Here is a 24,192-nt window from a genome sequence, read left to right as displayed (position 1 = left end):
GAGGTCTCCAAGGTCAGACCCCTCTCCTGCCATGCCCCCCACTGGGTAGCCCCGCTAACTGGTGGCCTGAAGCCCCTTGACCCTGGCTCTGCCCGGGTCTGGGTGTGAGTGACAAGAAGGGTCTGCTTGTGAGGATCCAGAATGAGGGCTGTTCCCAAGCAGGCGGGGGAGGGGACCTCCGGGCAGCGCTGCGCTCCTGCCTGAGAGCCGATCCGCCCCACGCTTTCCTTCCTGCCCTGCCTCCCAACTTCACTCCAAGTCGGACTCTGTGCTGGTGGAGGGACCTCCCGACAGACCAAGGACTGAGTGGGGACTCAGCCGAGGACCCACACAGGCAGGGTCTTCACGGAACCCCGAGGGAGCGGGTGGGTGGGCACGGGCCCAGACCTCTCATCTCCCCTTATCCCCATCCCACCCCTCTTCAGGATGGAGCGGGCCTCAGGGGAACGAGGAGGGGACCCGCAGGGCTGGCCAGCGCCCTGGGAGCTTCGACTGGGCCTGCTGCTGAGTGGTGAGGGGGCCTGGTGGAGGCCGGGGGTCTCGGGATGTGACGGTGGGTCGGGGCAGCCAGCCTTGGGGCTGTTGGGTGGGAGCACAGCAGGACTGCTGACCCCTGTTCCCAGTGCTGGCCACCGCCCTGGCCCCGGCCCCGGCCCCGGCCCTGGAGGTGCCAGGCTGCTCCCGGGGAAGCTGCTACCCAGCCACGGGGGACCTGCTGGTGGGCCGTGCCAACAGACTGACGGCTTCGTCCACCTGTGGCCTGCACGGCCCCCAGCCCTACTGCATCGTTAGCCACCTGCAGGTGCGGTGGGGGCTGGGGTGGGGGCCAGGTCAGGATGGAGGGCTGGGCCTGGGTGAGGCACTGAGCCTGACCCTGACCCATCCCAGGATGAGAAGAAGTGCTTCCTGTGTGACTCCCGGCGTCCCTTCTCCGCTAAAGACAATCCGAACAGTCATGGCATCCAGAATGTGGTTACCAGCTTCGCACCACAGCGCCGGACGGCCTGGTGGCAGTCAGAGAACGGTGAGGCCGTGGGTAGGGCATGAGATCGGTGTGGCTACCGCAGTGGCCTCAAGGCCCTGACCTCTGACTCCTGCCCCAGGTGTCCCCATGGTCACCATCCAGCTGGACTTGGAGGCTGAGTTCCACTTCACTCACCTCATTATGACCTTCAAGGTGCCTGCATGTCTGGGAAGCTGCTGGAGTCTCCCCGATTGCTCCCCCCGCAGCCCCGCGTTTCTCCTGAGCCATCCCAGCTCCCCAGCCTGCTTCCCCGAGCTCACGTACTGTGCCCTGGCTGCACGACAGGCCCCCTCACACCCATCCCTTCTGCCGCCTTCTGCCCCCATGCCTTTGTACACCCTGCCTTAATCCCAGGCTGGAGCAGGCCCAGCCTCCCTGTGCCCCATGACCCTGAGCCCCCCACTGGAGTAGCTACCTGCCACTGCTCACCCCCACTTGCGCATGAGCTGCTTGAGAGCTGGTCCCAGCTGGGCAGGGCTCTCGACGGGGCTCAGCTGGCCTTGGGTCCTGGTTCCTGCTGACCAGCCATGCCCCCACCAGACATTTCGCCCTGCTGCCATGCTAGTGGAGCGCTCAGCTGACTTCGGACGCACCTGGCACGTGTACCGATATTTCTCCTATGACTGCGGGGCTGACTTCCCAGGAGTCCCACTAGCCCCTCCTCGACACTGGGATGATGTAGTGTGTGAGTCCCGCTACTCAGAGATCGAGCCGTCCACTGAAGGCGAGGTGAGGGCTGGTGTCCAGACTCGGGCATGGAGTGGGGGATGGCGGGCCTGAGGCAGGGTCTAGTGCCTCTATGACCCCATGCCCCTCCAGGTCATATATCGCGTGCTGGACCCTGCCATCCCCATCCCAGACCCCTACAGCTCCCGGATCCAGAGTGAGTGTCCCACCCTGGAGTCTGGCGCAGCCCCAGCGTCCGGCTGGTGACTAGTTGAGGCCTCAGTAGCTATTTTGGCCGCTTTCTAGGGCAGGTGCCAAGTCCAATTTAGCTCATATAGCAGCAGATGGGAGGGCTCCCAAGGTGACCTTGGCAGCTGCAGCCCTTGGGTGGGCACAGGGCAGCAGGAGTCTGCCTGGCTGGCGGGCCCCCAACCTTTGGCCCACTTAGACCTGCTGAAGATCACCAGCCTGCGGGTGAACCTGACACGGCTGCACACGCTGGGGGACAACCTGCTCGACCCGCGGCGGGAGATCCGCGAGAAGTACTATTATGCCCTCTATGAACTGGTTGTGCGTGGCAACTGCTTCTGCTACGGACACGCTTCACAGTGTGCACCCGCCCCCGGGGCACCGGCCCACACTGAGGGCATGGTGAGGGACTGCTGGCCTGAGTGGGGCTGGGGGCAGGGGCGGGAATGGCCGGACAGCGCCAACCACCTGCCTGCCCCCTCCCAGGTTCACGGGGCCTGTGTCTGCAAACACAACACCCGTGGCCTCAACTGTGAGCAGTGTCAGGATTTCTATCATGATCTGCCCTGGCATCCGGCCGAGGACGGCCACAGTCATGCCTGCAAGAGTGAGTGAGCCCCTGGCCTCCTGCGCCCCATAACTTTGTGGCCTGGCTGGGGCCTAGGTAGAGCCTAGGCCAGTAGGCTAAGCCCCTAGCAGCCAGGCTGTGTTTGAGGGTGTCCAGGAGTCCTTCATGGCCCTGGGGACCCCCTCAACCCTCCTTCACAATCTGCTTTGGGTAGGGGTCCAGGGTGATGCTGAGGCCTTAAAGTCTCTGAGCCCCCACCCACAATGTCTAGCCCATGGCAGGTACCTAAGGTGTCAGTGGGGCCTCCTACACCCCTTGCCCTCAGACACAGTCCCTGCCCTTCCCCCTCTCCCCAAGAGTGCGAGTGCCACGGGCATGCCCACAGCTGTCACTTCGACATGGCCCTGTACCTGGCGTCTGGCAATGTGAGTGGAGGCGTGTGTGACACCTGTCAGCACAACACAGCCGGACGCCACTGTGAGCTGTGCCGTCCCTTCTTCTACCGGGACCCGGCCAAGGACCTGCGGGACCCAGCGGTGTGCCGCCGTGAGCTGGGCTTGGCCCAGGCGAGGGAGGGCTAAGCGGGCGAGGAGCAGGGCAGCCAGACTGTGGTCCGGCCTGCAGGGTCTGTGTTGGGGGCAGACCGGGAGTCAGCCTGGAAATCCAGAGTAGGGGTTGGGAGGGGACTGGTGCTGGGCTAGGTGGACAGGGTGACCTGAACCGCTTCTGGCCCACAGCCTGTGACTGTGACCCCGTGGGCTCCCAAGACGGTGGGCGCTGTGACCCCCACGATGATCCCGCACTGGGGCTGGTCTCGGGCCAGTGTCGCTGCAAAGAACACGTGGTGGGCTCTCGCTGTCAGCAATGCCAAGATGGCTTCTTTGGGCTCAGCGCCAGTGACCCTGTAGGCTGCCGGCGTAGGTGCCTCTGCCCTGGTCCCCACGCTGACCTTGACCCTTGACCTCCTAATCCTGACCCAGCGGAAGGTGCGCACTGCCACAGCCCCCCAGAGCGCTGACAGGTCTGCTTCCCCACAGGGTGTCAGTGTGACATGCGGGGCACAGTGCCCAGGAGCACCCCCTGTGACCCCAGTAGTGGAACCTGCTTCTGCAAGCGCCTAGTGACTGGACACAGCTGCAACCGCTGCCTGGTGCGATGGGGGGTCCTGGGGCTGGGGGCCCTGCATGGATCTCTGAGCACAGGGCTTGGGGGTGGTGTCTGCACCTCAGTGAGGGCTTAGGGTACAGCCCTGGCTGAGAGGCCTCAGGCCTGGGAGGCCAACAGTGGGAGCCAGTGGTCCAGGGACCCTGTTTTCACCAAGGGTGGTAGAGGCTGAGCACCACAGCTGGACTCCCTGCTGGGGGGTGAGGGGGGGTCTGTTTCGGGCCCCCAGTGACCTCCTTTCCCCCAGCCTGGCCACTGGGGCCTGAGCCATGACCTGCTTGGCTGCCGCCCGTGTGACTGCGATGTGGGCAGTTCCGCGGACCTCCAGTGAGTGCTGGGGCCTTGGAAGGGGCTGGGGCTGGGCAGAACAGGGCTCCTCACTGAGAAACTGTGTTCCCCAGGTGCAATGAGGCCACGGGCCAATGCCACTGCCGCCCGCACATGGTGGGGCGTCGCTGCGAACAGGTGCAGCCGGGCTACTTCCGGCCCTTCCTTGACCACCTAACTTGGGAAGCTGAGGACACCCAGGGGCAGGTACCAGGCAGGTCCTCGTCTGGGCAGGGTATCCAGCCCGGGGCAGGGCCTCGGGGAGAGCCGGGGCGCAGGGACAGGCCGCAGCACAGGGGCGGCTCCTCGCCTGAGCCCCAGCCCGCTGTATTGCCTCCCAGGCCCTGGATGTGGTGGAACGTTTGGCGACCCCTGGTGGGACACCATCCTGGACAGGCCTGGGCTTTGTTAGGCTGCAGGAAGGCCAGGCATTGGAGTTCCTGGTGGCCTCTGTGCCAAGAGCCATGGACTACGACATCCTGCTACGCTTGGAGCCCCAGGTGAGACTCTGTGACACCTGACCCACAGCTGAACCTCAGGGTAGGAGCGTCCCCTCCATCAGCCTGCTTCCTCAGGTCCCCGAGCAGTGGGCAGACCTGGAGCTGACTGTGCAGCGCCCAGGGCCTGTGTCTGCACGTGGCCTGTGTGGGCACGTGCTGCCCAAGGATGACCACATCCCAGGGACCCTGCAGCCAGACACCAGGTGAGGGCACCAGATCAGCGCCTATGGTGGGCGTGAGGGTCAGCCCCAAACTCCGTGCAGGGTTCTGGGGAGCCCCTGTAAGCCTTCCCTGGGCGCAGTCTGGTGGGTGCTGTTGGGTGTGGACTGGCTAGAGGCTGGCATTTGTAGGAAGAGGGCATGTTCTGCAGTGGTCCAAGCTCAGAGGCCATGGCAGGGGTGTGAGGGTGGCCATCCAGCATCGCTGTCAGGGGCGCCCACAGCAGGGGGCGGGGCCGGGTGCCGAGCCCACGTGTGACAGGGCTGATTGCTGTTGGTAACATTTGGGTAGCTTTTTTTTCAGCACTTTGTTTCTTTTTAAACTTCATATCATGCACATATCCAAACACACAGAAGCAGAGAGAATAGCTTCGTGAACCTGGCTGCAGCCACTACCTGCATTCTGCTAGCTGTCACTTGTGTTGAAAGAGGTCCCCTGAGGACACACTGGGGGCGAAAACTGTGAGCTGGTGGTGCCACCACAGGTGCACAGACGTGTCTCAGTTGAAGTGATGAGAAGAGGAAGGTTCCAGAGAGTTCTACGGGCAGAGTAGAAATAGGAGAGAAAGTAGAAATATGAATCTGGAGTTTTTGGTTTGGGCATCTGGAGTGGGGTGGCCTCTACCGCCATGGAGAGGGAAGCAGTTCTGAGGTGCTTGGGCGGGCCTGGCAGTGCTCATGTTAGAGATATGAATTTGGGGCTTGTCACCAAAGAGGTGTGTCTATACGGAATGACCAGGAAAGCAAAGAGGAGCAGAAGCAAGCTCTAGGGTTGCTCATGCATTGGAGGCCAGTAGAGGAGGATCTGGGTGTAGGGGAAACCTGGGGTGTGGACAGGGTCTGGGAGTTGAGTGATGCATCTCAGGAAGGAGGGTGCTGGGACAGATCAGAATGAGAAGTGGCTGCTGGGCTTGGCTACATGGAGGTCCTTGGTGGCTGTGGCCCAGGGGTGTCTCCACAGCACGTGGGGCGAAAGACTCCACTGGAGTGGGAGGTCGGAGTGGAGGCAGTGCCTGTAGCCCAGCCTGGGGAGTGTGCTGGGCAGGAGTGTGAGGAGGGGGAGCAGCATGAGGAGGTGCAGGGACGGAGGGCAGGATGTTTCAGAGCCTCAGAGGGCCCTAGCACGGTTTGCAGGCTGACAGGAATGACCCAGGAAAGGGGTAGCGGCGGGGAGGTGACGCAGTCTTGGTGAAGACGAGCGTTGGCTGGAGGTCAAGGTGGGAGGTCAAAGTCAGAAGAAGTACGGAAGGCCCTTGGGGAGAAATGGTAAGTGTCTGTGCCTGGGAGCTGCTGTGGGCTGGCAGGCTGCGTGGAGCATTCTCACAGAGCCCGGGCCACACGGGCGGCTGGTTTCACGAGGCAAGCCTGCGGGATGTTGGCCCAGCCTCACTGCCTTGGCTGGTGGTCTGGTTGCTGAGCGCAGGGCGTGGGGGAGGGCAGTCCCAGGATGAGGGGCGCAGGGACCCTGGGCAATCCCCGTCCCTGTCCCTGCCTGCCCCCCAGGCACATGGTGCTTCCCAGACCTGTCTGCCTGGAGCCTGGCATCTCCTACAAGCTGCATCTGAAGCTGGTGCGAGCAGGGGGCAGTGCCCGGCCCGAGGCCCCCTTCTCTGGACCCAGCCTGCTCGTGGACTCAGTGAGCGGTCCCCTGTCCCTACACCCACCGAGAGGGCGGGGCCTGTGGGGTGGGCCCCCGGCGGCTGGGCAGGCCTGCAGGGCACCACCGAGCCCCTCTCACCACCCGTCAGCTGGTGGTGCTGCCGCGCGCGCTGGCGCTGGAGGTGTTCAGCGGGGGCGACGCCGCGGCCCTGGAGCGCAAGGCCACCTTCGAGCACTACCGCTGCCATGAGGAGGGCCTGGTGCCCAGCAAGGCCCGCACCCCCGAGGCCTGTGCGCCCCTCCTCGCCAGCCTGTCCTCCTTGCTCTACGGAGGCGCCCTGCGTGAGTGCCCACGAGGCGGGCTGCGGGCCGGGGGCCTGGCCGCTGGGCCTGACCTGGGCCTCCTGCCCCCGCAGCCTGTCAGTGTGACCCCCAGGGCTCCCTGAGCTCGGAGTGCAGCCCCCACGGCGGGCAGTGCCCGTGCAAGCCCGCGGTGGCTGGGCGCCGCTGTGACCTCTGTGCCCCTGGCTACTACGGCTTTGGCCCTTCAGGTTGTCAAGGTACTTGCCCGCCCCTTCCTGCCTCCTGACCTCCTCCCCGCCCCGCTACTGCTTCCCTCACTCTGCTCTGACTCTGAGCTGGACCCCAGACTCTCAGCCCTGGGGCCTTGGAAGTTCCTACCCTGACCCACCCAGATCCCCCTTGAAGCCCCTCCTGGGCTCAGCCTCTGCTTTGCTCCCAGCCTGCCAGTGCAGCCCCGAGGGGGCGCTCAGTGGGCTCTGCGAGGGAACCAGTGGGCAGTGCCCCTGCCGTGCTGGTGCCTTTGGGCTTCGCTGTGACCGCTGCCAGCGTGGCCAGTGGGGATTCCCTACATGCCGGCCATGTGCCTGCAATGGGCATGCGGACGAATGTGATGCCCACACTGGCACTTGCCAGGGCTGCCGCGACCACACCTCAGGCATGCACTGTGACAGGTGAGCCGCGGCCGGGAGAGGGTGCAGGGCGGGTGCCCGGGGACTACACCTCTGCTGCCCCTCCCGGCAGGTGCACTGCTGGCTACCACGGGGACCCACGGCTGGTGGCTGGGGGCCAGTGTCGGCCCTGCCCCTGCCCCGAAGGCCCTGGGAGCCGGCGGCATTTTGCTACTTCCTGCCATCGGGATGGTTACTCCCAGCAGATTGTGTGCCTCTGCAGAGCGGGTTACACAGGTGTGTGGGTGAGGCACAGGCTGGGGACCCAGGCGGGGCGGCTGGGCTGGGCGCTCATGCCTCCCCTGATCGTGGGCAGGGCCACGGTGCGACGCTTGTGCCCCTGGGCACTTTGGGGACCCATCAAGGCCTGGTGGCTCATGCCGACCATGTGAGTGCAATGGGAACATTGACCCCACGGACCCTGATGCCTGTGACGCCCGCACGGGGCAATGCCTGCGCTGCTTACACCACACGGAGGGGCCACACTGTGCCCGCTGCAAGCCTGGCTTCCATGGGCAGGCTGCCCGACAGAGCTGTCAGCGTGAGTGTGAGACTGCGAGGGGATCCCCAGGGCAGGGCCCAGCTGCCCAAGCCTCCTTTGATTTGTGTGCTTGTCTTGGCTGGCACAGGCTGCATCTGCCACCTGCTGGGCACAGATCCCCAGCAGTGCCTGTCTGCTGACCAGTGCAGCTGTGACCCGAGCAGTGGGCAGTGCCCATGCCTCCCCAATGTCCAGGGGCCTAGCTGTGACCGCTGTGCCCCCAACTTCTGGAACCTTACCAGTGGCCATGGCTGCCAGCCTTGTGCCTGCCACTCGAGCCGAGCCAGAGGCCCCACCTGCAATGAGGTGGGGGACTGCCCTGCGGGTCCCTGGGTGGGTGGGCCATGGTTTGCCTTGGGTCTTGGGAGCTCAGTCCCTGACTGAGGCTCTGGCCTCTGCCCTGCGTCCACTCTAGTTCACAGGACAGTGCCGCTGCCATGCTGGCTTTGGTGGGCGCACCTGTTCTGAGTGTGAGGAGCTGCACTGGGGAGACCCTGGGCTGCAGTGCCGGGGTGAGGGAGCCAGCTGGGCCAGGGTGGGCGGGGACATCCCAGGGTGCTCTGCCGCACCCTTACTCTGTGGTCTGCCCTCTCTGGCAGCCTGTGATTGTGACCCTCGTGGAATAGACACACCTCAGTGTCACCGCACCACAGGCCACTGCAGCTGCCGCACAGGCGTGTCTGGTGTGCGCTGTGACCAGTGTGCCCGTGGCTTCTCGGGTGTCTTTCCTGCCTGCCACCCTTGTCACGCATGCTTCGGGGACTGGGACCGCGTGGTACAGGACCTGGCTGCAAGTACGTGGCGCCTGGAGCAACGGGCACAGAAGCTGCAGCAGACGGGCGTGCTGGGTGCCTTTGAGAGCAGCTTCTGGCACATGCAGGAGAAGCTGGGTGCTGTGCAGAGAATCGTGGGAGCTCGCAACGCCTCTGCTGCCTCCGCTGTGCAGCTTGTGGAGGCTACAGAGGAGCTGCGGTGCGGAGGGGCCTGAACATACATGGTGTGCTGGGCAGTGGTGCCATGGACCAGGGCTGAAGTCTCTCTAAATGCTATTCCCCACGGGTGTAGGCGTGAGATTGGGGAGGCCACCGAGCACCTGACCCAGCTGGAGGCATTGCTGACAGATGTGCAGGACGGGAACTTCAATGCCAACCATGCACTGAGCAGTCTGGAGCGAGATGGGCTTGCACTCAACCTCACCCTGCGGCAGCTCCACCAGCACCTGGACCTGCTCAAGCACTCAAACTTCCTGGGTGAGTTGTGTGCCAGCAAGGTGGTGGCCAGGGTTAGGGTACCTTCAGCTGACCATCTGCCTCTGCCCAACTTAGGTGCCTATGACAGCATCCGCCATGCTCACAGCCTGTCTGCAGAGGCTGAACGTCGTGCCAATACCTCAGCCCTGACAGTGCCCAGCCTAGTGAGCAACTCTGCAGGCACCCGGCACCGGACAGAAGTGCTGATGGGCGCCTGGAGGGAGGACTTTGACCGCAGACACATGGCCAACCAGCGGGCCCTAGATGAGCTCTCTGCCCGGGCCCATACCCTGAGCCTGACAGGCGTGAATGAGCTGGTGAGCCACAGTGTGGGGTGAGGTGTGGGTGTGCGGCCGTGTCTTCCACAAGGCCCTGACTTGTTCTGCACCTGGCAGGTCTGTGGGCCCCCGGGGGATGTGCCCTGTGCTGCGAGCCCTTGCGGCGGTGCCGGCTGTCGGGACGAGGATGGGAAGCTCCGCTGTGGGGGCCTCAGCTGCAACGGGGCAGTAGCCATGGCGGAGCTGGCACTGGGTCGAGCCCGGCACACACAGGCAGAGCTCCAGCGTGCGCTGGCTGAAGGTGGCAGCATCCTCAGCCAGGTGGCTGAGAGCCGTCGGCAGGCAGGCGAGGCACAGCAGCGGGCCCAGGCGGCTCTGGACAAGGCCAATGCTTCTAGGAGCCAGGTGGAGAAGGCTGACCGGGAACTTCGGGAACTTATCCAGAGCGTGAAGGACTTCCTCAGCCGTGAGCCTCCCGGTGGCCCAGGCAGTGTGGTTGTTTGCCCTGTGCCTGTGTTCATACTTGCGTCTCTGGGTTCATACTTGGGTCTCTGGGTTCATACTTGGGCCAGGGCCTGCACTGGAACTGTGTTTATGACCCTGTGTCTAGCCCCTGAGCCCCTGCCAATATGTGGTCTCCATGTCCGTGACCCTGAGTCTGTGCCCCGTGTAGTCTCTGTCCTTGTGGTCATATCCTTGTGTCTATTACCAAACCCATATGCCATGTGTGGTCCCTAAGTCCATACCCCAAGATCGTATTGCTATGCCCATGCTGGAGAATCTTGTGTCCCTAAGCCCCTTGCCTGTGTCGCCATAGAGGAGGGGGCTGATCCTGATAGCATTGAGATGGTGGCGACGCGGGTGCTAGAGCTTTCCATCCCAGCGTCACCTGAGCAGATCCAGCACCTGGCGGGCGCAATTGCAGAGCGCGTCCGGAGCCTGGCAGACGTGGACACCATCCTGGCGCGAACTGTGGGCGATGTGCGTCGGTCAGAGCAGCTACTGCAGGATGCACGGCGGGCATGGTCCGACCCCCACCCTGGCCCCCTCCTTGACAGCTGGTCCTGATACTTGCAGGCCCTGATTCCCTCTCTTCCCCAGGAGCCGCGCTGAGGGTGAGAAACACAGGGCAGAGAGAGTGCAGGCGGCCCTGGAGGAGGCCCAGCGGGCACAGGGTGCTGCTCAGGGCGCCATCCAGGGCGCGGTGGCTGACACACAGGACACAGAGCAGACCCTGCACCAGGTGTGCTATTTCTGGGACATCAGTGAGGCAAGGTTATGGGCATGTCCTATAGACCTGTTTAACCCCGGGCCACCCATGACAGGTGCAGGAGAGGATGGCAGGTGCAGAGCAGGTGCTGAGCTCTGCAGGCGAGCGGGCTCAGCAATTGGATGGTCTCCTGGAGGCTCTGAAATTGAAACGCGCAGGCAATAGCCTGGCAGCCTCCAGCGCTGAAGAAACAGCAGGCAGTGCCCAGAGTCGCGCCCACGAGGCCGAGCAGGTGGGCTGAGGCAGAGCCAGCTGGGGATGGGGGCAGAGGTTGGCCTCCACTGGGCCAGCACGCTGACCTGGCCCTCTACTCCCGCAGCTGCTGCAGGGTCCGCTGGGCGACCAGTATCAGACGGTGAGGGCCCTGGCCGAGCGCAAGGCCCAGGGTGTGCTGGCTGCGCAGGCGCGGGCAGAGCACCTGCGGGATGAGGCCCGGGCCTTGCTTCAGGCCGCCCAGGACAAGCTTCAGCGGCTGCACGGTGAGGACCCGCGCGCGGGCGGGCGCCAGGGGCGTGGGCGGCGGGAGCAGGCCCTTTCAGCGGAGCCCTGTCTTCCCAGAGCTGGAGGGCACCTACGCGGAGAACGAGCGCGCGCTGGAGGGCAAGGCGACGCAGCTGGACGGGCTGGAGGCCAGGATGCGCAGCGTGCTGCAGGCCATCAACCTGCAGGTGCAGATCTACAACACCTGCCAATGACCGCCCCCCAAGCCCCAATAAACGCTGTGATCCCGCCGTGTGGACTCTTGATTGGGGGCGGGGACTGGGGTGGAGCCGCGCGGAGCCCCGCCCCCAACACCCGGCCGCGCCCGCCGGAAGTGCGTCACGGGTCGCGGCCCAGCCGCCGCGGCAGCCCTCGGAGTAGGAACAAAACAAGCGGCGGCGGCGGCGGCGGCGGCGGCGGCGGCGGCTGCTGCGGCGGCACCTGGGCGGCGGCGCCGGGACGGGGAGGGCGCGCCGGAACCGGAACCGACCTCCGCCGGAACCGGAACCGAGAGCGTGTTGCCAGGGCCCGGGGAGGGCTGGCGCGGCGGCCTCTCTCGGTGAGTGGGACGCGCCGCTCCTCGCCGGTCTGGCCGGAGGAGGGAGGCCTGTTCAAGGTCACGGGCCGTTCCAGCCTGGGTCTCTCGGCCCCGCGGCGTGCCAGGCCCACCGGTGCAGGCGGAGCCGTTTCGCTGCTCCCGGGCCTGGCCTCTCGCCTTGGAGAGGGCTGACGGGAGCGAAGGAGGCTTCCTGGAGGAGGGAGTGGCGGGCCCAGGGTTCTGAGGCTGGAGCGCGGTCACAACCTGGCCGAGGCTCTCGTCTGTGGTCCGTATGCCCGCGCGGCCTTATGAGGCCGGCGTGGGTCTCTAGGCAGCCCTTTTCCCGCATCAACGATACTCTCGGGAGGATGGGGGAGGGACGAGGCCTTCGCAGGCGCCTGGGTACAGAGAGGTGGAAGGTGGTCGCTCCTCGGCTCTGGTCTCGTCATTAAAGAGACGGCCCACCGGTCCCATCTCTAACCCTTAGAAGGATGCCCCTCACAACAACAGAGTTGTCACTGCCCTGCTGTCTCAGACCCGGCTTGAGGCTGTCAGGGGTCCCGGATCCATGGCTCACTCCCACCCTAATCTTAGCTTTGAGAACTTGATTTTGAACGGAGAAACAACCTAGGATTCACTGGTGGGTCTGTGGGAGGCTGGGTAGAAAGTCTCTAGCTCAAAGCTGATGAGTGAGTGGACGTGGGAAGGAAGGGTATGTCTGCTGCAGTCTCACACAGGATGCCCTGGCTCTGGGGCAGAGTGGCTGCTGAAAGGGTAGTGTGACATCTGGATACCCTTTTACCCCAGTTTTTGCAAGCCCCTCTTTGCTTGGGACAGCAGCTGGAGAGAGGAAGCCCTCTGGTGATGTACGGGAAAAAGCAAGCAGTGCACAAAAACAGATTCAGTGGAGGGTAGGAGTTCACGTGCAGGCAGGTGGGGTGCCTTAGCCCCAGGACCTTGCCTGGGCAGTGGTGGCACCTGGGCTGGGCCTGTTTACAGCCACAGCCTTGTCCTCCTGCTCCCTGTCTCCTTTTCTGCCCTACTCCTCCACCTCCTACTTCTCAGGTGGTGACTAAGCAGCCAGTGAGAGTGAGAGAAAAGTGAGCACTGCTTAGAGCGCCAGCCCTGTGGGCTGAAGCCAACAGCTGCCTTCCAGATTGGTGGAGGAGCCTGTCCCGGGCCATGGCTACCTCGGCCTGGCGCCTCCTCAGCGAGGCCTCCATCTTTGTGGGTCTGTGTGGCAGGCCTCTAGCAGGCTCGGCTAGAAGTGGTTGCATTATTTATTCCCTCTTCAGAATAGTGTGAGGGTGTCCAGGGCTGTGTCAGGTGGTGGAGAGAGACTGCCCCGTAAGGTTGGCGGCATCTTGGGTTGCTGAGCCCTGGCTGTAACCCAGGGGCAAATTGTCAAGTCTTGGTAGTGATCACTGATCCCTTCTTGTTAGGCTGTCGGTTCTTTGCTGGAGAATTTGGTCACAAAGGGTTGCCAAGATAGCTGGGCCAGGAAGAAAGCGCCGTAGCCCTGACCCAGACGCTGTTGCCGACCCTGGGGCACTCTGGCTGTCAACCAAGCGGCTCAAGATGTCTGGCGGGACCAGTGCCACGGGCCCAAGGAGAGGACCCCCAGGGCTGGAGGAGGTCACCAGTAAGAAGCAGCAGAAGGACAGAGTGAACCAGGAGAGCAAGGACGGCGGCCCCGGGAGAGGTGCAGTGGCGTTCTGGAGTGCTTGTGGGCCCTCCCCCTGCCTGCTGAGCGAACCGACTGGGCTTGGGAGATGCCTTCTTTGCTGTTTCTTCTGTCTTGGTCTGGTGCTGAGAGGGATCCTCAGGCTGGACACAGCCTCAGCTTTGAGGTCTGGGTACTTGGCTGGACCCTGAGGATGGTGCTTGTGCAGTGGGGGGTCTGGGAGGCCACCTCCCCATCGCTATTTTCCTGTTCTTTGTTGTCAGCGTTGCCAGTCGCTTCTCAGGGGGAGCAGACCAAAGATGGTGAGTTCTTCTGGGTGAGGGATGAGGCCTTCTTGGTGCTGGAGTGTCGGGGGCATAGGGGCGCTGGGGTTGTTGTCCTCCTTGGAGCTGCCCCGTTAGGGCTGGGCCTCTGGTTCCCATTTACCCTGTCAGAGCTCCTGGAGACCTCACAGGCTCTTGGTGCTCTTACAGAGTTGCTGCTCGACTGGAGGCAGAGTGCAGATGAGGTCATTGTTAGGCTGCGGGTGGGAGCAGGCCCCCTGCGGCTAGAGGAAGTGGACACTGCTTTCACAGACACGGACTGTGTGGTGCAGCTTCCAGGTGCGTCCATCTCCCCTGAGCCCTGCAGCATGTTTGACTTCTCTGTCTCCCACTCTGGCTTATCACCACCACTCTGTCTCTAGGTGGTCAGCAGTGGCGTGGTGTTTTCTACGCCGAGATAGAAAGTTCTTGCACCAAAGTGCAAGCCCACAAAGGCAGCCTCCTGCAGCTGGCGCTGCTCAAGAAGGTGCCTCTGCTCACTTGGCCTTCTCTCTTGGTAGGTTTCTGAGCAGAGCAGGGCAGGGTGGGGATATCCACTGTAGTTGACAGGGCCTGACTTCTGTATCTTTGGCAGAAGAAACCTCTAGGGACCCAGGAGTTGGTGCCAGGGCTGCAGTGCCAGGAAAATGGACAGGAGCCACCTTCCATTGTCTTGGAACCAGGCCCTGAGCCCCGCCGGGCCAAGCAAGAGGCCCGGAACCAGAAGCGGGCCCAGGGCCGTGGTGAGGTGGGCGCTGGGGCTGGTCCTGGAGCCCAGGCAGGGCCTAGTGCCAAGAGGGCTGTACATCTCCTCAGAGCACCAGAGGGGGAGGGGCCCAGAGATGGCCCTGGACCCCAGGGTGATGCCCCCCCTTTCCTGACTGAGCCAGCCACCCAGGTGAGGGGGGTTGCCTGTGCAGGCATTGGTGTGGACTGCAGTGGGGGTCCCCCCACCAGACCCAGGGCTGATGTCCGTGCTCTCGCCATGAGTAGGTTGAGGCCGAGGGACAGCTCCAGGTACCACCACTGAACCCTGAGACCTTCCTCCTGGGCTCAGAGGAGGATCTAGCACTTTTGGCAGGAGGGAAGGCAGTGTCTGCCAGGAACGAACCAGTCTCCCCAGCGATGGCCCAGAGCAGAGACCCTGAGAAAGGTGGCTGTCCCAGAGAGGAGATGGCAGTGGTAGCAGATGCTACAGCCTTGGCGCATGGTAAGGGTGGGGCTGGGGGTGAGCAGCGAATCCCTAGGTTGGGTTGCAAGGCTGGTGGGTGGGTAGGGAGAATGGTGGCAGGCTGGAGCTTATCCTGGGTGATGCTGAGCTGTGGTCTCAACATAGAGCCTGAGTCCATGGTGAACCTGGCATTTGTCAAGAATAACTTGTACGAGAAGGGGCCAGACTCCATGGTGGTGCACGTGTACGTGAAGGAAATCTGCAGGGATGCCTCCCGAGTGCTTTTCCGTGAGCAGGACTTCACGCTTATCTTCCAGACCAGGTGGGTGAGCAGGCAGGAGGTAGGGCAGCCAGTGTGCTTTCGGCAGGACGGTGCGTCTCACGCTTTTCCTCCTGGCCTGCCTCTTCTCTGCTTCAGGGATGGAAACTTCCTGAGGTTTCATCTGGGCTGCGGGCCCCAAACCATCTTCCGTTGGCAGGTGAAGCTCAGGTGGGTGGTGCCCAACCCACCACTGAGCCTGTCCCTCCCTGGGCTCGGTCTCCCTGGCCCATCTAGCCCGACACCCTGCACTTCACCAAAGTCTCTGACTTCAGTCTTTCCCTCAGGAACCTGATTGTGCCAGAACAGTGCACCTTCTGCTTCACAGCCTCTCGAATCGACATCTGCCTGCGGAAGCGGCAGAGTCAGCGCTGGGGGGGCCTGGAGGCCCCAGCTGCACAAGGTCTGCATGCGAGTTCCCTTTGCCGTCCAGCCCAGGCTGCCGGGAGTCCTGCCTCCTGCCACATGCTGCTAACCACCAGCCTCCTCATTCCCCCTTTTTAAGGTGCAGTGGGTGGTGCAAAGGTGGCCGTGCCGACAGGTCCAACCCCTCTGGATTCAACCCCACCGGGGGGTGCCCCCCACCCACTGACAGGTCAGGAGGAAGCCCGGGTTGTGGAAAAGGACAAAGCCAAGGCTCGGCCTGAGGACTCCGGGCTGGACGGCGTGGCAGCCCGCAGCCCCATGGAGCACGTAGCCTCGAAGCCAGAGCCGCATCTGGCCTCGGTGAGAACCCCAGGGCTGGGCCCAGGAGTGGGGCCGGAGAGCCCAGGGTGGGCTCTCACACTTCCTTTGCCTCCGCAGCCCAAACCCACGTGTATGGTGCCTCCGATGCCCCACAGCCCTGTGAGTGGAGACAGCGTGGAGGAAGAGGAGGAGGAAGAGAAGAAGGTGTGCCCGCCGGGCTTCACCGGCCTTGTCAACCTGGGCAACACCTGCTTCATGAACAGTGTCATCCAGTCTCTGTCCAACACCCGGGAGCTCCGGGACTTCTTCCATGGTGAGAGCGGGGCTGGGGGCCCAGGCCTGGGCAGGGGGATGGCTTCCCAGCCCTCACCTTGCCTTGCCTGCTGTCCCTAGATCGCTCTTTTGAGGCTGAGATCAACTACAATAACCCGCTGGGGACCGGTGGGCGTCTGGCCATCGGCTTTGCTGTGCTGCTCCGGGCGCTGTGGAAGGGCACCCACCATGCCTTCCAGCCCTCCAAGTTGAAGGTGACCTCGGCTGGCCTGGCGAGGACTGGGAGGGCAGCCAGCTGGGCCCATGTGCCCAGAGCTCTGTGCTCACGTCTCGGCCCTGCCTCCAGGCCATTGTGGCCAGCAAGGCCAGCCAGTTCACGGGCTACGCACAGCATGACGCCCAGGAGTTCATGGCTTTCCTGCTGGATGGGCTGCACGAGGACCTGAACCGCATCCAGAACAAGCCCTATACGGAAACTGTGGACTCGGACGGGCGGCCTGATGAGGTAGGGGCCAGGGCTGGGGGCAGAGGCACGTATGCCTCGTGCACGTCGCAGTCCCCAGGCCCCCTCGGCCCTCACCACTGTGTCCTCAGGTGGTGGCAGAGGAAGCATGGCAGCGGCATAAGATGAGGAACGATTCTTTCATCGTGGACCTGTTTCAGGGCCAGTACAAGTCGAAGCTCGTGTGCCCTGTGTGTGCCAAGGTGTGACAGGCCCCGCTGGAAGGAGGCTCCCTTGCTTGGCCCAGCCAGCCTGGCCCAGTTGTGGCCGGAGGCATGTGCTCCCCTGGGTGCTGCAGGGCAAGGTTTGGGTGGAGAAGCTGACCGCAGCCTCAGGCTCCGAGGTGGGCTGCCTGCTCAGGCCTGGAGGCCTCCTGACCGAGGTGGAAGGGGGTCTGGGCTCAGGGACTGTTAGGCTGTGCGGCAGGGGCGTCCAAGTGTGGAGCAGACCGACAAAGTGGGCAGGCAGGTAGGAAGAGGGGTTGTGCTCTCCCAGTGGTCTGCCTGGCCCATCCAGTGTTGTCCAGCCTCAGAGTTTGTGGGTTGGCAGCGAGGCCCTCAGGGACTGGATTGGGCGTAGGTGCTCTGCCCCCCACCCCTGTGCGGCCACTCAGCACCCCTTGTGCATCTCTAGGTCTCCATCACTTTTGACCCATTCCTCTACCTGCCGGTGCCCTTGCCACAGAAGCAGAAGGTTCTCCCCATCTTCTATTTTGCCCGGGAGCCCCACAGCAAGCCTGTCAAGGTGAGGAGTAGGCCCTGCCTCCGGCCGCCATGGAGGCTGGCCCGCCTCCCCCACTGGATCTCTTTTCCTCGCAGTTCCTGGTGAGCGTCAGCAAGGAGAACTCCAGCGCCAGTGAAGTGCTAGACTCCCTCTCTCAGAGTGTCCACGTGAAGCCGGAGAACCTGCGTCTGGCTGAGGCACGTCTGTCCCTCCCTGGGCTATCAGCAGCGCGTGCACACGCTCGTGGTCACTGCCCTCTAGACATGCACACATCCTCATGCGTGCACACGGACACTGTGGCCTGCTCTTGGGGGACAGCAGGCGTCGGGGCTGAGTGCCAGTGGCGCCCTCAGCTGCCGTCATGCTCTCCTTGTGGGTGGTGGTGCCCGGCTGCTTTTCCCTCTTCAGACAGTGTGCTGAGCTTCAGGCCTGGCCTTCCACGGTGTGGGGCTCCAGCCCTCATGTCACTCCAGGTCTCAGGGCTGGTCTTTCTCAGAGGTTCCTGGCTTGCGCCCTGCAGGGCCCTTTTCCTCTGGGGTCAGGCGGAAGTGGGGAGGTGCTTCCTCCCAGGCGACCCTCTCTGACGACCACCGTGAAGCCTGTGCAGGGCCCTGATGCTGGAGACCTGGTCTTTCAGGCTCTTGGATGTGCCAGGCTCCTTGTTCCCCTGGGCATGGAGGCAGGTGCCAGCAGAGGCCACAGTTGTTCCCCCCCATCTCCCCACCATAGACCCAAGGTCAGGGCCAAGCCTTCTCCTTCGGCTGCCGGGCAGTGCTAGGAACCTGCTTACCTCACACGGGACCTGTGTGCTCTGTCCCCAGGTGATTAAGAATCGCTTCCATCGTGTGTTTCTGCCCTCCCACTCACTGGACACCGTGTCCCCATCTGACACGCTCCTGTGCTTTGAGCTGCTGTCCCCAGAGCTGGCTAAGGAGCGGGTGGTGGTGCTAGAGGTGCAGCAGGTGAGCAAGGCCAGCCCTTAGGTGCCGCCCTGGGAGGGGGCATTCCTGCCTGGCCTGGCCTTGCTGAGCCAGACCTCCCTCCCTAGCGCCCCCAGGTGCTCAGCGTCCCCATCTCCAAGTGTGCAGCCTGCCAGCGGAAGCAGCAGCCTGAGGATGAGAAGCTGAAGCGCTGCACCCGGTGCTACCGCGTGGGCTACTGCAACCAGTAAGGCCTGTGTGCCCACAGGGGCCCCTGGGGGGGCTGGCTGCGCCCGCCCCTCGCCACCCCTCACCACCCCTTTCCTCCAGGCTCTGCCAGAAAACCCACTGGACTGACCACAAGGGCCTCTGCCGCCCTGAGAACATCGGCTACCCCTTCCTGGTCAGCGTGCCTGCCTCCCGCCTCACTTACGCCCGTCTTGCTCAGCTGCTAGAGGGCTATGCCCGGTGAGTGCTCAGGGCTTGGGGCAGGGTAGGGATGCCCCAGGGTCCTTACGTGCCTTGCTGCCGTTGCCAGGTACTCTGTGAGCGTGTTCCAGCCTCCCTGCCAGCCCGGCCGTGTGGCCTTGGAGTCCCAGAGCCCTGGCTGTACCACGCTGCTCTCCACTGGCTCTCTGGAGGCTGGGGATGGCGCGAGGGACCCTACTCAGCCACCTGAGCTCCAGTTAGTGACCCCTGTGGCTGAGGGGGACGCAGGGGCCCCCCGGGCGTGGGCAGCCCCTGATCGGGGCCCTGTGTCCAGCAGCAGTGGAGTTGCGTCTGAGCTGCTGGCCAGTGGGCCTGCTGAACTTGGTTCCTTGCCTGCTGGTGAGCGGGTGTCCCGGCCTGAAGGTAAGAGCCTGGAGAAAGGCTCTGTGGCTAGTGGGGGTAAGTGGGGGGGCTTGCTTCTACCCTGGCAGACAGTAGGCAGGGGAGCTCTGGTATCACGTTCCCTCACAGCTGCAGTGCCCGGGTACCAACACCCAAGCGAAGCTGTGAATGCCCACTCGCCGCAGTTCCTAATCTATAAGATTGACGCATCCAACCGGGAGCAGCGGCTAGAGGACAAAGGTGTCTGGGGCCGTGGGCGGGGTCCCGGGGATGGGTTGGGCAGGCAGCTCTGCGCGGCTGTGTGACACCGGTCCCGCCTGTCTCCAGGAGACAGTGCTCTGGAGCTGGGTGAGGGCTGCAGCCTGGCCCTCGTCTGGCGGAATAACGAGCGTCTGCAGGAGTTTGTGCTGGTGGCCTCGAAGGAGCTAGAATGTGCTGAGGACCCCGGCTCTGCTGGCGAGGCTGCCCGTGCCGGCCACTTCACTCTGGACCAGTGCCTGAACCTCTTTACGCGGCCCGAGGTGCTGGCACCTGAGGAGGCCTGGTGAGGAGGACAGCAGGTGGGTGGTGGTGGGTGGCGTGGCTGCCCGCCGGTCCTGATGCCCATGTCCGTGCAGGTACTGCCCACAGTGCAAGCAGCACCGTGAGGCCTCCAAGCAGCTGCTGCTGTGGCGTCTGCCCAGCGTGCTCATCGTGCAGCTGAAGCGCTTCTCCTTCCGAAGCTTCATTTGGCGCGACAAGATCAACGACTTGGTGGAGTTCCCTGTAAGGTGCGTCAGGCTGGGCTGCAGGTGGGGCAGGCACTGTGGCAGGCCTCCCGGTCCCCCGCTCACTGTCCTGCCTGTCTGGCTGGGGTGCAGGAACCTGGACCTGAGCAAGTTCTGCATCGGCCAGAAGGAGGAGCAGCTGCCCAGCTACGACCTGTATGCTGTCATCAACCACTACGGAGGCATGATTGGTGGCCACTACACGGCCTGTGCACGCCTGCCCAGTGAGCGCAGCAGCCAGCGCAGCGACGTGGGTGAGGCCCGTGCAGCCAGTGGGACGGGTGGCCAGGGCGGCGGGGCAGCCAGTCATACTCTTCCCACCTCGTGGCAGGCTGGCGCTTATTTGATGACAGCACAGTGACAACAGTAGATGAGAGCCAGGTCGTGACGCGTTATGCCTACGTACTCTTCTACCGCCAGCGGAACTCTCCCGTGGAGAGGCCTTCTCGGGCAGGTCACTCTGAGCACCACCCAGACCTGGGCCCTGCCACCGAGGCTGCCGCCAGCCAGGTGAGGTGTGGGGAAGGCTTCGCGGGCCCGCGGGAGGGGCAGGGATGCAGCGCAGCTTCCTCTCCTCCAGCCACTGGCCCCTGAAGCCTTAGGAGTCATGAGAGTCACAGACGGGGTCCTCTTATGTCAGAGCCTGAGCCTGAAGGCTCCCTGTACTATGGGGACACTTAAAAAGGGGTGTGTGTGAGCCATGTAGCTGCTCTGACCCGTACTGGGCAGGGTGCCACGGAGAGACTGCCTGACGCTCTCCCAGCCCTCCTCTGCGTGCACCCCCACACGCCAGCTGCACACCCTCCCCTGTGACTCCCTGGGTTCTGGGGTGCACTCTGGATGGGGCCTGTGCAGGCTGGCCTCGGCCCAGGGTGGCCAGTGCCCTCTCCCAGGTGGGCGTTTGTCCCCGCTGAGCGTCTGGGGTCTTTTGTTTCACTGACATGGGGTATGTGGGCCTGGTTGCCGGGCATATCTCTGGACAGTCTCTGCTTTGCTGTCCTCTCCTTCCTGAGCCCATGCTCAGGCTCAGAGAAGTCCCCGCAGAAGACATAGTTGGCGCCTGGACAAGGCTGTCAGGAGCGGGGCATCCCTCCAGGGTTGGCAGTTCTGTCTCCCGTGAGCCAGTCCCTTTCGGGGGAGGCCTGGGCTAAGAACCGGCCCTACCATGGGAAGCTGCTCGTGAAATGGGAAGTCCCCCTGGGAGGCTGAGACGCCATCAGCATCTGCCTCCCCCGGGGCTCTCAGTCCAGGCTGCCCTCTGACTGGCTCGCCTGGCTTCTGCCTGCCCACCTTGCCGCTCCGCCTGGGATGTATGGTAGTTGTCTTGGGCGGGACTGTTGTGGCCTGGGTCTCGGGGACACTGGGTCCCCCCTCTCCCCCCGACCTGGGAGCTGATGGCCGTTTCCACACACTGTAGGCTTCCCGGATTTGGCAGGAGCTGCAGGCCGAGGAGGAGCCGGTACCTGAGGGGCCTGCACCCCTGGGTTCCTGGGGGTCCCAGGACTGGGTGGGCCCCCCACCACGTAGCCCTACCACAGCAGATGAGGGCTGCCTCCGGTACCTTGTTCTGGGCACCATGGCAGCTTTGGTGGCTCTTGTGCTCAACGTGTTCTATCCTCTGGTCTCCCAGAGTCGCTGGAGATGAGCTTGCCTGCAGGCAGCTGCCATGTGCTGGCCCACCTGCTCAGCTGCCAGGCCGTGCCTGCCTCTGTGGTGGGACCAGCTCTGGGCTTGGGCCTCAGTGTGTGTATCTTGGGGGAGAGGGTGGGGACTGTGGCTCCTGCGGGGGCAGAGCATCCTAGGGTGGGGAACTCTCATTGTCTGTCCGTTCATCTTGCTGCTCTGACCCTTGGCAGGGGCTTAGCCCCACCCAAGCAGCTTCCTGTATTTAAAGTGTTAATAAAGCGAGACTGTTCAGGCCCTATCTCGTCTCTCTGTCTCAATGCTGCTGCTGTCTGCGCCTGCCTTGGGGCCCTCCCTTGGGTGCTGGGGCTCTGAGCCAGCACCCCCGGGATGCCAGGCAGCATACTGGGCAGTGCCCAACCCCTGTCCTCATATTCTGTTGCAGGGACTAGGCCCTGGCCAGGCCCCCGAGGTGGCCCCCACGCGGACAGCCCCTGATCGCTTCGCCCCCTCTGTGGACCGCCCAGCCCCCACCTACAGCAACATGGAAGAGGTCGATTAGCAGGTCCCTGACTGGTGGGGGTACTGGGTTTGGGGATCCCCCGAGGGCCAGCCAGCCTTTGCCGCTTCTACTCCTCTGACCCAGAGGACACTGGCTTCACTGATGGGGAGTTGGGAGGCGCAGTCTGAGGGTGGGAACCTTACAGGTTGGGACCCTTGTTAGGCTGACCCCACAACTGGTGGGCCTTGGCTTCTCCAGCCATCCCCAGTGCTGCGTGATTTGATTCTTGGTTGTACTTTTGTTCCTTTTTGATTCACATTATAAACATTATAATTTTATTCTAAAAATTGTAATTTTTTTTTTTTTTTTGCATTTCGGAAGTGATTGCTGCTGTTTAAATATATTTTAAAAATAAATGATAAATAAGCAGACTAAATGTGTGATGCCCCAGCTGCTGTGGCCACCTCCCTTCCCCATCAACCTGGTTGGGGGTGTGTGTTACAGACCCTGGGCATGCTGTGTTCTCAGGAGAGATGCTGGGGTCCCAGCTCAGGCCGTGTGTGTCATGAGGCCCCTGGTGCCATCAGCTGTCTGGGTCTTGCCTGCTGCCCTTTGACCCCACTGTTTCTGGGTCCCACATGGAAGTGGCTGCTTGGTGTCACTGTTGGAACCTCACATCCGAGGGGTAGATGATCCTGAGGCTCCAGGAGCCGACAGCAGGGGGCAGAGGCACAGGCCTGGGGCTGGCAGCCGGGACTCTCTCCCTTGTTTGTAGAGCAGAGCCCTCAGGAGAGAGCAGAGCAGGAAAATACCTGCTGTGGGGAAGGAGCCCTCGTGCAGCAGGGAGACAGGCAGAGAGCACCAGAGCTGGTTGGTGACCTCCTGTGGGAGGGCATGGCAGGGTCCTGCCAGGCCATTTCTTCTACAAGTCCCTGAGACTAGGGCTCCTGGAACTGCCCCAGGCTGTCCCCCCTGCTCCCTATGGGCGCGTGGCTTGTCCCAGCCTGAGAGTGCCTGACCTTGCACACACCTATAGCAAGGGCACATCTTGGGAGAAGCCTTCCCTTGCCTCTCTTTGTGGGTAATGCTGCCACTCTTCTCTGATTTCTTGGGGGTAGGGGTGGCATCTCCAGCTCCAGGGGCATGGGTAGCAAAGGTATTCATGAGGCAATGCTCTGATAAGCCGAGAAGGGTGGGGAAGTGTGAGGCAGGCAGGTGCGGAGCAGGTCCTGGCCGCCCTACAGGGGCATCTGTGTCCAAGCCCATGGGGCCAGTCTTACTAGAAGCTTAGCATTTTAGCGCTGCTGGTAGCATTCAGCCTCGGCTGAGGTCAGGGGGTGGTCAGCTGAAGGAGCAGCTACTGGAGAAAGCTAGCCCTATGACATGGGACTTTTCCTATTAGGACAACAGCACAGAGCCACGGGGGGCTGCTGGTCATGGAGGCCCCTGGAGAGCTGGAACCCTGCAGAACTGGTGGGACTGCCAAGCTGTGTGCTGGTGCAGTAAGCTGCTGCAGGGCCCGTTGGACATGGGCTGCCATGGGGCTGGGCCGGGCCTTCACCGTGGGCTCTGAGCGGCCACCCACGGGCTGCATGTGCTGGACGCACTGGTCCAGGGCTCTGTCTGCCCAACAGCCCTGCTGCTGCTCCTGACGCTACCACGTTGCCCTTCTGTGGCATCTGCACATGGCCTCTGCTGCCTCTGTGCTCAGTGTCCACCTGTGTCCAGGAGCCTGTGCACAGGCCTGGCTGCAGGACCCTGCTCCTTCCTGTGCCACAGCTGAGCCTCGCTGACTGCTGCTTGGCTTTTCTCCTCAGTCATCTTTTTCTTGATTTTCCTTCAAGTAGTGCCAGGGGATTATGCAAGCAAGCCAGTCCCCTGGGCTGGGCCCATTCAACTTCATGGCTCATGGTCCCAGGGCTCCAGAGGACCAGCTGGCGGGTCACTGCCACTTGTAGCATTCTTGGTAGCACTCGTAGGGCTACTGCCTCATCCTGTGGCATGGATCCATAGTGTCCACCAGGCAGTAGCGCCCCTAGGGGACCAAGGAAGGGGGTATAGGCCCTGACCGTATTGAGGGGGGCTACTGCTGGACACGCGGGACTCAGCAGCAGTGGTAATGGCACTGTAGTGAGCCCTTCAGCCGCGTCAGCTACCGAGGAGACAGCAGCAGCTGCAGGCACTCTGCTCCTCGCAGGCACTTCGTGGAGGGCTGGGCGCCTGCAGCTGTGGACCCCGTGTGGGG

At 63.3% G+C, this 24,192-nt stretch overlaps 2 protein-coding genes across 12 annotated transcripts; both read left to right on the top strand.

Annotated features, from left to right (window-relative positions):
* Positions 1–198: 198 nt before the first annotated feature.
* On the top strand, positions 199–11,356 carry LAMB2 (laminin subunit beta 2). 2 transcript variants are annotated; one of them, XM_017639629.3, is made up of 33 exons: positions 199–334; positions 426–511; positions 624–802; positions 889–1,024; positions 1,104–1,177; positions 1,565–1,753; positions 1,844–1,907; positions 2,139–2,341; positions 2,426–2,546; positions 2,865–3,053; positions 3,245–3,424; positions 3,545–3,657; positions 3,919–3,998; positions 4,073–4,205; positions 4,340–4,498; positions 4,574–4,701; positions 6,220–6,352; positions 6,465–6,657; positions 6,732–6,875; positions 7,058–7,289; positions 7,360–7,523; positions 7,603–7,827; positions 7,916–8,133; positions 8,243–8,339; positions 8,427–8,799; positions 8,893–9,077; positions 9,153–9,394; positions 9,473–9,821; positions 10,173–10,380; positions 10,457–10,598; positions 10,681–10,857; positions 10,945–11,104; positions 11,184–11,356. In XM_017639629.3, the coding sequence occupies exons 2-33, from the start codon at positions 427–429 to the stop codon at positions 11,318–11,320; spliced, it is 5,412 nt and encodes a 1,803-aa protein (XP_017495118.3). In that variant the 5' UTR covers positions 199–334; position 426; the 3' UTR covers positions 11,321–11,356. The 2 variants fall into 2 exon arrangements, with proteins under 2 accessions (XP_017495118.3, XP_017495119.3); XM_017639630.3 differs by having other exon boundaries at positions 317–339.
* A 135-nt stretch (positions 11,357–11,491) lies between these two features.
* Positions 11,492–22,383, top strand: USP19 (ubiquitin specific peptidase 19). 10 transcript variants are annotated; one of them, XM_036994243.2, is made up of 28 exons: positions 11,531–11,664; positions 13,086–13,345; positions 13,591–13,629; positions 13,801–13,929; positions 14,013–14,146; positions 14,225–14,527; positions 14,623–14,839; positions 14,966–15,122; positions 15,219–15,290; positions 15,407–15,522; positions 15,625–15,845; positions 15,924–16,119; positions 16,200–16,333; positions 16,426–16,584; positions 16,674–16,784; positions 17,215–17,325; positions 17,400–17,501; positions 18,126–18,266; positions 18,353–18,471; positions 18,555–18,692; positions 18,763–19,076; positions 19,185–19,295; positions 19,383–19,599; positions 19,673–19,825; positions 19,916–20,076; positions 20,154–20,332; positions 21,240–21,281; positions 21,891–22,383. In XM_036994243.2, the coding sequence occupies exons 2-28, from the start codon at positions 13,222–13,224 to the stop codon at positions 22,005–22,007; spliced, it is 4,017 nt and encodes a 1,338-aa protein (XP_036850138.1). In that variant the 5' UTR covers positions 11,531–11,664; positions 13,086–13,221; the 3' UTR covers positions 22,008–22,383. The 10 variants fall into 10 exon arrangements, with proteins under 10 accessions (XP_036850135.1, XP_036850138.1, XP_036850139.1 ...); XM_036994244.2 differs by lacking the exon at positions 21,891–22,383 and having other exon boundaries at positions 18,763–18,909; positions 18,991–19,076; positions 21,240–21,746; XM_036994240.2 differs by lacking the exon at positions 21,891–22,383 and having other exon boundaries at positions 11,492–11,664; positions 21,240–21,746.
* Positions 22,384–24,192: the final 1,809 nt, after the last annotated feature.

This window comes from Manis javanica, chromosome 3, assembly GCF_040802235.1.
Source record: "Manis javanica isolate MJ-LG chromosome 3, MJ_LKY, whole genome shotgun sequence".
In the NCBI taxonomy this organism is placed as follows: domain Eukaryota; kingdom Metazoa; phylum Chordata; class Mammalia; order Pholidota; family Manidae; genus Manis; species Manis javanica.
Note: the sequence above shows the minus strand (reverse complement) of the source record. Positions and strands in the feature narration are given on the sequence as shown.

Bases quoted from the DNA above. Each gene is read 5' to 3' on its own strand.
- LAMB2 (XM_017639629.3), top strand. From the start codon at position 427: ATGGAGCGGGCCTCAGGGGAACGAGGAGGGGACCCGCAGGGCTGGCCA. The intron at 1,025-1,103 runs GTGAGGCCGTGG...CTCCTGCCCCAG, and splicing joins CTGGTGGCAGTCAGAGAACG to GTGTCCCCATGGTCACCATC. The intron at 3,999-4,072 runs GTGAGTGCTGGG...TGTGTTCCCCAG, and splicing joins GGCAGTTCCGCGGACCTCCA to GTGCAATGAGGCCACGGGCC.
- USP19 (XM_036994240.2), top strand. From the start codon at position 13,222: ATGTCTGGCGGGACCAGTGCCACGGGCCCAAGGAGAGGACCCCCAGGG. The intron at 13,930-14,012 runs GTGCGTCCATCT...CTCTGTCTCTAG, and splicing joins CTGTGTGGTGCAGCTTCCAG to GTGGTCAGCAGTGGCGTGGT. The intron at 19,600-19,672 runs GTGAGGAGGACA...ATGTCCGTGCAG, and splicing joins CTGGCACCTGAGGAGGCCTG to GTACTGCCCACAGTGCAAGC.